The following is a 10,033-nucleotide window of genomic DNA, read 5'->3' as shown; positions in this document are numbered from 1 at the left end:
AGGGCTGGCTCCTGCCCCACGTGGCAGGCACTGATGCTCGCATGGCCATCCCCAAACTGAACAAGCCAAATCCTTGCAGAGAAGACACGGAGGTGGGAAAAAATGGCTGCAGTGGATTTGTTGGCATTTGTGGGGCTTTTGTGAAACCCCTGATTCTTGCAGGGAAGGAGTATCCCATAGGGAGAGAAAGCAATATTCCCTTGGCTGGGGTATGGGATGGTGTCTCCTGTATTTGCTGTCTTCAAACCAGCAGGGCTTCAGGGTCCCTGCAGGGAACCAGGATAGAGCTGGTGCTGGGAAGGGCTGTGGGAGGTGGGGGGACACCCTTGCAATGCATGCACCGTTCTGAGGCTTGCCTGAAAGGGGGGAAGAGCTTAGCACAGCCCCATGCTGGATAACACTGGGGAACGGCTGGACCTGTGTTAGGCTGGATATCAGGAAAAGGTTCTTCCCCCAGAGGGTGCTGGACACTGCCCAGGCTCCCCAGGGAATGGTCACAGCCCCAAGGCTGCCAGAGCTCCAGGAGCATTTGGACAACACTCCCAGGCACCGGGTGGGATTGTTGGGGTGTCCTGTGCAGGGCCAGCCGTTGAACTCGATGATCCTTGTGGGTCCCAGCACGTTCTGTGGCTCTGTGCTGTGTTCCTCCTTATACCAAAAGCCCCACGCTGGATTTTCAGGAGCGCGTCTTCAACTGACATGGAGGAGGCTGAGGACCTGCAGCCTGTGGAGGATGCTGAAGAAGGGCAGTCAACATCTGTCCTTGCAGAAGAGCTGCAGGGCTCCCTGAAGAAGCAAGGGACACTGGGACACTGCCCTGTGTGGCATCTGCACCAGGCAGGGCTCCGTGCCAGGAGCTCCCTTGGCAGAGGGGAAGAGAGACCTGAGAGGTGCTTTGTTTTCAGGCATCTCTGAGAAATTGCAGGAACAAAATTAAAGGAGGTAAAAGAAAAACCAGCCCCCACAGCATTTGCCTGAGGAATGAAAACCTCTGATGGTGCTGCTGAACTCTGGGGTCCTGCAGACAGGGTGGAATCCAGGCTGAGCTCAGATTCTCCATCTCTCTGCCAGGATGGCGAATATGATGGGTTTTCACAGCAGGGAGTTAGGGGAGAGATGGGCTTTGGATAAATTGAAACACACCACAGACCTCCTGGGTTCCCTGCCAATATTTATCCTCAATTGAAGGAAAATGTTTTTAAAATATGTTATTCAGGCTTCGTTCTCTCAAAGCCAGTGTTCAGTTTGGTCTGGTGACTGCACCAAGGGCCTTGCCTTTTTATTTCGTATGTCAAAATGCCCAAGGACCTATAGAAAACAGTGATTTTACATTTATATGGGAAAAACAGCAAAAAAGGGGGATAGGGATTTAGTCCTAAACCATTTTTGAAGTGATAAGAGAAAAGCAAGTGTCTCAAGTGATGAAAAACAGTCGATTTCACAAGAGTTAGGCTGAGCAGCAGGAAAAATACTGCTAAAAGGAGATGTGACCAGTGCCCTTTTTTGAGGCTAAGTGTTCTGGACTCCAAAATGCCCCAGAGACAAAGAAAACTCACTTTTCAAAATTGCCCCAGAGGCCTTACAGGTATCTTGCACTGAATTTCTCAGCGGGAGAACCACTGTGGTCCCAGTGGGATTTCAGCCTGCAAAAGCAGACAAGGATTAGCGACTCGGCTGCCTGGGCACGAAACTGCCCTTTCTGGTGAGGGGCAGGGTAGAGCAGGCGAGCTCCAGCTCAAGTTATGCTATCCGATATCTCCTTCCTTCTCAGGAAGAACCTCAGTTGCTGTCTGAGCAAAATGATAGGGAAAGGGGAAATTCCTCAGAGATTTATGTCAAAAGAAGAGAGAAGTCAGGTGGTTTCCCTGCTCCTCCGAGCAGCTTCCTGAATCGGAAATACTCTTCTCCCCTCTGCCGTGGGAAGCACTTCTGGTCCCTTCTACCTCCACCTGCATTCCTCTGCAGTTCTGCAGGGTCACCGATCAGGGGAAAAGAGAAAGCCTTCAGAAACATCTGAGACCAAAAAGCCACAGAAAATCGCGGTTAGCAAGAGGAAACGTGTACAAGAAGTAAATGGTCCCCGAGCCCCCGAGCTGTGTGCACAGCGCGGGGCTCCCGGTGCCCCACGGCCCTGCGATGGCCACGCTGCTCGGAGAGCTGCCGGCATTCCCAGAGAGGGGAAGAGCAGCGGTCCTGGCCGGCAGCACGGAGCCACGGCCGCCCATGGCTGCAGAGCCCTGGGTGCGTGCGCTGGGGCTGTGCGATGGGATAACGCTGGCTCCCACCCCGAGCCGGGGAAACACGAGGAGAGGCTGTGCCCTGTGCCTGGGCTGGGCACAGCGGCTCTGCTCCCTTCCCATTTTTCCTGATGGTTCTGGCTGTGCTGTGTTAAATGGAAAGCAAATCCCCATCCTGCCATCTGTGCTCCTTTGCTCTCACTGATGGGCTCAAAGACCCAGCTCTTGGCATCTCTTGAGGTTTGCTGAGGGGTTTCCTTGGGGCTCTAAAGGCCCTGGGGCCATTGCAGTCTGTGCCCAGAGCCATCGCCTGGGAGCAGGCTGAGCCCAGCCCTCCTGCCTCCAGGTCACCTCCGCGGGATGGGACTATGGCCGCTCCCCTTCAATGCAGAATCCAGTGCAACAACAACCACAAAATCCTCTGCTGCTGCTCATTGAGCATCTCAGCTCCCTTCCGCACTGTCTGGGCAGCGAGGGTTTGGGAGTGCAGATGCTTCAGGATCAGCTTTGAAAATAAACCCAAACAAGCACCTTTTGGAGCTTAAAGCGACTCCTCCTGGAAACCACTGCAGGGAAAAGCATTTGTTTATTAACGAGAGGCAGCAGGAACAGGGCATGAAAGGCGGCTTTGTCTCCCCGGCCACTGCGTGCTCCGTTTATCTCTATGTTAATGCCTTTCCTTCAGGTGTGCAGGGAATCTCGGGCACAAATCTCCCAGCTCCATAAAACCATCGGGCAAAGAGGAATCCCCGGCTCCCGGGCCCTGCGCATCGCGGAACCCCCGTGTCACCTGCAGCCGCCCCCAAATGAGCGCGTCTTTGGTTGCCTCTGCGGGGAAAAGGGGGGTTCTGCGAACGCCTGGGGGCCTGCCGAGGGGCTGGCTCCATGGCCAGATGGAGGCAACGCGGTCTGCCTCCATCCCCGAGGACCCCCAGGGACGCGGGGATCCCCGCCGCAGCGGGCATCCCCGGGGAGGGGGAGTCCCCGGGCAGGGAATCACCTTTCCGGGGGGGCGCGGGGGTCAGCATCCCGGGGGCAGGGGCAGCTCAGGGAGCATCCCGCCTCCTCCCCGCGCCGCGCCGCGCCAGTGCCTGTGCCGGTGCCGTGCCGCGCCAGGCCGTGCCGGTGGCGTGCCCTGCCGTGCCGCTCCGTGCCGGTGCCGTGCCGCCCCGCGCCGTGCCGTGCCGTGCCGTGCCGTGCCGTGCCGCCCCGCGTCGCGCCGCTCCGCTCCGCCCCGCCGCGCCCGCCGCGCCGCAGCCCCGCAGCCCGGCCCCGCAGCCCGGCCGCCGCCGCAGGGCCGGCGGGCAGCGAGCGGCAGCCGGCGGCATGAGGCGCGACCCGGCGCCCGGCTTCTCCATGCTGCTCTTCGGCGTCTCCCTCGCCTGCTACTCGCCCAGCCTCAAGTCGGTGCAGGACCAGGCGTACACGGCGGCGGTGGTGCTGGAGGGCAAGGTGCAGTCCGTGGGCCCCCCCGCCGGCGGCAATGACAGCCGCGGCGCCGGGCCCGCCGGGGGGGTCCTGGTCAAGGTGCTCGACCTGTGGCCCCTCAACAGCGGGGGGCTGCAGCGGGAGCAGCTCATCAGCGTGGGCTCCAAGGCGCCCTGCTTCAAAGTGAAGCGCAACCACCGCTACATCTTCTTCCTCGAGCCCACCGAGGAGCCGCTCGTCTTCCGCACCGCCTTCGCTCCGCTCGACACCAGCGGCAAGAACCTCAAGCGGGACGTGGCGCGGATCCTCTGCGCCGACTGCGGTACGGGCCGCGCCGCGGCGGCGGGGGGCGGCGGGGGGCGATGGCGGAGCGGCGGCGGGGGGCGATGGCGGAGAGGCGGCGGGGAGCCCTGGCCCGCGTCCCGGGCAGCCGCGGGCCGACAGGTCCGTACCCCTCGGACCTGGGGGAGACAGGTGCCCGGCGATCGTCCCCCCACTTCACCCCCGGTGGGCCCCGGGAGCCGCGCCTGCACCGGGGGAGATGCGGTGTGATGGGATGAGATGAGATGAGATGAGATGAGATGCGATGTGCTGCGGTGCGATGAGATACGATGCGCTCCGCGCGGCCCGGCCGCCGCAGCCGCGCTCCCCCCATCCCCCGGCCCCGGGGCTCCTCGCTCGCCCGGCTCAAGGTCCCGCAGCCCCGGCCCGGTGCCGCGCCAGCAGCGCAGCCCCGAGCCCGGTGCGGGGAGCGCCCGCAGCCCGCGGCCGCCCGGCTCTCGGCGGTGCCGCGCGGGAGCCCCCGGTGTCAGCGCGGTCCCAGCGCCCCGGTGCCGCTCCCCTCCGGGGCCTCGGCCGTGGCAGCCCTGGCTGGGAGAGCTGCCGGCCTGCGGGGGTCCCGGTGTCTCCGGCCGCGACCCCCGCCCCGGGCGCTTTGCCTGGTGCAGAGGGGGCCGGGCCCGGGATGCGGGGCTGGGACAGGGGCAGAGCTCCAGGGGTGCCCTAAGAGCCGGGAAGTTTTGCCTCTTCCAAAATAACGGCCTCGCGGGGGGAAGTTGGTTTTTCTTTTGTTCGTTCCGCGCATTTCGGTGTCTCCGATCACGGCTCTCGTGCGGTGGCTTGTGCTGTTCTTCCAGCACCTCTGGAAACGCGGTTATGAAATGACTTCAACGGGAAGCGCCCGCCGGAGAGTCCCTGCTTTTGTTCCTGGATTTTCCTTGCTGTCCTCTGGCAGGTGAACACCTGCGAAGGGCTGGGCGGTGGGGACCGGGCGAGGACAATGCCTGCATTTTCCCAGGGTTTGGATCTGAGCTGACAAAAATGCACGGCTGGCCCTTCATCCAGCCTGAATGCTGGATACTGTGTCACAAAATCTGGGGAAGGCTGGTGTTAACCCGGAGAGCTCTGAGAGCCATGCCGTGCTCTCAGAAATGGTTCGAATCCCTCATGTTTGGTGTGTTACGAGGATATACAGGATGTATCTCCAGGGAATCCAGGCTCCCCACTCAATGTCGGTACACCGCATCCTCATCAGGTTAATTGGCCTTTTGCCTCATTAAAAGCGAGGTACTTTGTCAAGTTATACTTAGCTCTGTAATGACCATATGTGTACTGCTCTGTGGTGGTTGTTGTTGTGTTATTAACTGGGTGTTTCTGGGGCAGATACTCTGCCATTCGGGACTGCTGACCCCGCATTGTGAAAGGTAGACCTGCCTCTTTTTTTAGTTGTCCGAAAGATAAATTTAGAAGCTTGCGTTTCCTGGGAGAAAGGTGGAACCTTGCACATCATAAAATGTTGTTGAGGAAAATGGGCTAAGACTGCGTGCGAGAAAACTAATTTGGGAGGCACTAATTTCATGTGCATCTGTATGTGGGCCATCGTGGACAGAGAGGAGTTAGCGAAAGAGCTGTGGTACAGACAAGAGGAAAGTAAATGGGGGAATTTCTCAGGACTGTGGTCTCATTGTTGGGGGAAAACACAGCAAAAGGTACGTGGCTTTTATTATTACTTAAATTGTTTTTTTATCAAAAAGGATTCTGAACTTGTGCATCTCTGAGCAGCAGGGTTTGACTTTAAGGGGAACGGAGGCTGCTCTGTGGCATCCTGGCTCAGGCCCAAAGCGTTAATGTGTGGGCTGATGTAACAACAAGTTAAGAGTTGTCATTCTGTCGTGACACCTTCTTGGAGCTGATGCTTTTGTTTCTGTGTGGCTCTGATGGGTTGATTCGGCTCCCTGGCTGAGGGACGCTGCAGGTTAGTGGGAGCCTTGTCTCAGCAGAGCTTGATGGCAGATTCCAAAGGAAAAATAAAATCTGGTGGTTGGGAACTGTCAGAGCTGTGGTTTGGTTTGGTGATGAAGATGAAATGGGAGCCTCAGCTTGCTGAACTGGTGGTTCTCTGAGCACCTCATGCTCTTGGTTCAGCCAGGAGGTTACTTCTGAAGGTGACTTTCCTGGCAGGATTTTCTGATTTGTAGCACCTGAACTGCTGGAAAGGTGTGTGAACTGGGAAACCAGGCCACAGTTTGCCTTCAAGCTCTGTGGTTTGTGCTGGGAGGGAAAATCTGAAGGGGTGCAGGGGTATTTCCCATTCTTGCTGCTGATGAGGGCGGTGAGAACTCCAGAGCTGGCAGGGGGTGAATGTCCAGGCACAAGCTGCACTCTGAGGGACAGCTGGGCTGCAGCTGTGAGGGATGTTACCGAGCTGGGGGACAGATGCTGGGGTTGCTTCTGAGCAGGAAGGGAGGATCTTGTGGCTGTGCTCACTCCAATCCCCCCACTCCCAAAGATGGAGGCCTCACAGGACCATCTTCTCCCTGCTCTGGCTCTGTGCCTGGGTCTGTTTTCCAGTGATTCATCCCCTTCTCACCGGCTAAGATGCCGTGTGTCTCCTGCTCTTGCTGCTTGCCGAGGTCCGGGGTGCGATACAGGATTAGACCTGTGATGGGAGCATCCATGTCTCTCTCCAAGGAGCCGTCTCTGCTGTTTGCACAGCTCGCTCAGAGGAGTGAAAGCGAGTGCTGAGACTCTGCATGGGACCCAGACCCTCTCTGAGCAGAGCCAGGAGGACTGAGGTGAGAGAAGGATGGCATGGGGTGTGGGGGACAGAGCAGGAATGCTGGTCTGCGCAGCTGGTGTGTGTGGGGTCTGAGCTGGGCTGCTTCGTGGGTGCCCCCTGAGCAGAGATCCAGGGAGGGGGAGCCTCACTTTGGCCATCTCACTGCTGGGCAGGCTCTGAAGGCTGGAACTTCCCCATCTGCAAACCCCAGAGGGGCACAGCCTCTGCAGCTCTGCCCAGCCATGGGTTTTCATCCCCCTGATGCACAGGGAGCAGCTGGAACTGGGGCCCAGCATCCTGCAGGTCTCACCACCCACTTGTCCATCTTAAAACCTCTTCTGCACTGGGAGTATTATTGGTTTTTTTCATACTGTTATATAACGATTCCTGTTATTGCTTCTCCTCCTGTCTCTTTTCTTTGTATCTTCTAGCTCCTTAATTTTGGATGGTCTCATGTCTCCTTTGTGCCTACACACACAGATCAAGGAGGAGGAAATAGGTGCAAGACACAGTGCTGGCTCTCACTGGTGAAGGAGCTGGTGGCATTATCCCCACTGGAACAACTCCTGATCTGAATCCAGAACGGGGGTTGTGGTCCTCATCCTCCTGGTCTTTAGGGGTAGCTCGTGTCAGCATCTGCTTCCCACTCTGTATGAGTCCCCTCTTTCTGTGTGAAGGATTTATGTGCAGGTATTTTGTACACAGAAGAGTGGGGATTTAACCTGTCCAGGCTCTGATTCCTGCTTTCACAGAGGAACAAATGTCTTCCTGCCTCCATATGCAGCGAGTTGCAAAGTAGCTTTAATTAGAGCCTGTACATCTCCTGAAGCACCTCACCGAAAATGCTGCTGAGCTCCAGGACGAGGTCTGCGACTCGCCTGCAGGATTAGCTAGCTTAGCTGGGGCAGGTAATCTGGTGGTGGCAGATCCCTGGGAGGATTTGCAGGCAGAGGACCTGTTGTTGTAGATGGCACTTTTTGCAGATGGGGTATTTATTTTTTTTCCAGTCCGAAGGTGTCTTGGTCCCAGTGGGAATCAGGAGTGTGCTGGGGCTGTGGCGTTTGCCTCTGTGGCCACATAATGCTGGGAGCTGTTTATCCTGGAGAGAGGTTGCTTAGAGCTGGCCTGTGAGAGGAGGAGGGAGGCCGGATTTTGAAGTGCCCGCTGGAAAATACAGCCCTCTGGATTACAGTGTAGGTGTTGCTGCCTGAAATAGCACTGGCAACTTTGGACCAGCAGCTCATGCAAAAATATCCCTCTTCACTATCCTGCAGATCATTGGACTCACTGCAAGGCAGGCAGGCACAGGGGAGGGGTGTGGGTGGGCTCCAGCTGCTGGTGATGGTACTCTGCCTTCATCCCAGGACAGCTGTGGAGCACGGAGCAGTAAAGCTGGATTTTCTCACACACCACCTTGCTAATTAGAGCTGTCTGAAACTATTTCTCACCACCTTCAGAAAATCACACTTCCTTGGATTTGCAGAAGAGCAAAAACTTGCTTCCTTCTTGCCTTGAGTTCCTGCAGGTGGGGAATGGTCACTGTGCTGCAGACAGCTTTGACCCCTCGCAAGGGTGGCACATTTCTGGGTGCTCTCTCAAATCCCCTCATACAGGATTCGGTCTGGAGTGGACCTGGGGTGGCTGGGTCCTTGTGGCCAGGTCAGCTCCTTGTCTCCTAAACCAGCCATCCAGCAACTGGCAACTGGAACTTTGCTCGGCCGAAGCTGCAGGTCCAAGTGACTCCAGTGGTGCCCGACACAACGGAGTTTTCCCCTCCCAGGCATGTACCATGTGTGGAGCAAAGCCTGGCTAGTTTCTCAGTTCCCCTTTCAGAAACGTTTGACTAAATAAAGCATCTCCCCAAGGATCTCCATGAGTAAGACAAGACTAAAACAGCTCCTGAGTGATCCCAGCAGTGCTGATTTCTCTATCTAGGGCTGCTCCATGCCCAGCCCCTGGCCGCAGCTGCTGCTTTGTGGTTCTTTGTGCTCTGCCAGCTGACAGCCCTTAGATATGGGCCCTCAGGCAGAATGCCCTTTCTAAATCACAGGTGACACCTTGACTTGGGTTTGGATCTGGATCAGAAGCTGGTGCATGCTTGGGGGCACAGAAGCAATAAACTGCATCACCAGGCGAAAAGGGAGCCATGCTCTGCTGCAGCTGAGCTCCCTGCTTCATTTGGGCTGCGTGAGGCGAGATGCACCATGGGCACCAGGGCCTTGAGCCTTCAAGCACTTGGCTCACCCCAAAATCTGCTGCAAAGTGCCGCAAGGGATGGGTTTTGGTACCGTGCTGCTGGGCTGAGGGTGCCTCTCCCAGCAGACTGGAGGGGGTGGCCAGTTCCCATGCACATGTGACACGGCTCCTACGCAGAGCGGCTGCTGCTTTGCCAGGTTTGGGACACTGGATGCTGCTGCTGAAGTCGCCTCATCTCCATTCCCCTCCTGAGTCAATGCGTGACGCTGCTGAGTGTAAATGATAGCTGTGCCGGCCCTGGCATGACACCTGGGCTTCCCCAGGTCAGCTGTGCTAGCCCAGGGCAGGTGACGGTGCAGATGCAGGGAGAAAGACAGAGCTGAGTGACGCGCTGGGCCAAGAGGAGCTCCAGGAGACTGATCCGTGGTGGGCAGCAGGTTTGGGAGGCTGCGAGCCCGTGGGCGACTCTGGTCGTCTGAGGAATTCTCACTGCAGAGGAGCCTGAGCGACAAAGTGCTGGGAGGTGAGGAAGTGCCTCCGCTGAGCCGGGAGCCGCCGGGGCTGTCTGGCAGCTCCTGTCGGGGCTCCCGTGCCCGCTCCGTGCCCTATGCGCAGCGTGGTCAGTGCTGCCCGTGCTGGTGGGGGCCGGGCTGGGCGCAGCGGAGCTGTCAGCGCATCCTGCCGCTCTCTGCTGCTCAGGGCAGGCTGCCAGGATGCGAGTTCACCCCCTCCCCAAGGGCGGGACCGCCCTGTCGGGCCCAAACGGTGCCGCTTGAAGGCGAAGGCTCTGCCCCGCTCCCCGGTGAGGCGTTCTCTGCGCTGTGAGCTGCTCTGCCCGGTGCAGATGGCAGAGGACGCCTGTCCTCGGCGGGGGCTCGGCGGATGCGGGCGGCGAGGGGAGGCTCCGGAGGAAGCTCATCTCCCTGGAAACTTTGGCAGCCAGGCGTCTGCTTGCCTACTGAATTGGGTGTGCAGCAATCGAACCCCTGAAGGAGCCAGCACCTCTCAGCACTTACTGTCTCCGCCCTGGGGGGAGGTGGAGGGGTACGCCACCTGCCCAAAATTTTGGGGACAGAGTACTGAGTCTGCAAGGGTAGGTTGGAGATCAAAAGGA

At 58.2% G+C, this 10,033-nt stretch overlaps 1 protein-coding gene and 2 long non-coding RNA genes across 7 annotated transcripts in view; 2 read left to right on the top strand and 1 right to left on the bottom strand.

Moving 5' to 3' along the window:
- Positions 1-2,804: 2,804 nt before the first annotated feature.
- LOC116451512 lies at positions 2,805-3,341 on the bottom strand. The gene is made up of 2 exons (XR_004243219.1): positions 3,238-3,341; positions 2,805-3,065 (listed from the first exon to the last, which is right to left on the bottom strand). It is a non-coding gene; the product is annotated as an uncharacterized LOC116451512 (long non-coding RNA).
- Positions 3,342-3,518: 177 nt separating this feature from the next.
- The window catches only part of NRG2 (neuregulin 2), a 156,313-nt gene continuing 149,798 nt past the window's right edge, over positions 3,519-10,033 (top strand). For 2 of the 4 annotated variants that reach the window (XM_032124571.1, XM_032124570.1), the window contains exon 1: positions 3,519-3,987. In XM_032124571.1, coding sequence (XP_031980462.1) covers positions 3,564-3,987 — 424 coding nt within the window. In that variant the 5' untranslated portion in view covers positions 3,519-3,563. The remainder of the gene's footprint in view (positions 3,988-10,033) is intronic. The other 2 variants (XM_032124569.1, XM_032124568.1) reach the window with 1 other exon arrangement.
- Positions 4,502-8,590, top strand: LOC116451312. 2 transcript variants are annotated; one of them, XR_004243170.1, is made up of 3 exons: positions 4,502-6,739; positions 7,155-7,631; positions 7,731-8,590. It is a non-coding gene; the product is annotated as an uncharacterized LOC116451312 (long non-coding RNA). The 2 variants fall into 2 exon arrangements; XR_004243169.1 differs by having other exon boundaries at positions 7,155-8,590.

Source organism: Corvus moneduloides, chromosome 15, assembly GCF_009650955.1.
Source record: "Corvus moneduloides isolate bCorMon1 chromosome 15, bCorMon1.pri, whole genome shotgun sequence".
In the NCBI taxonomy this organism is placed as follows: domain Eukaryota; kingdom Metazoa; phylum Chordata; class Aves; order Passeriformes; family Corvidae; genus Corvus; species Corvus moneduloides.
This window is presented reverse-complemented; position numbering and strand designations above follow the sequence as displayed.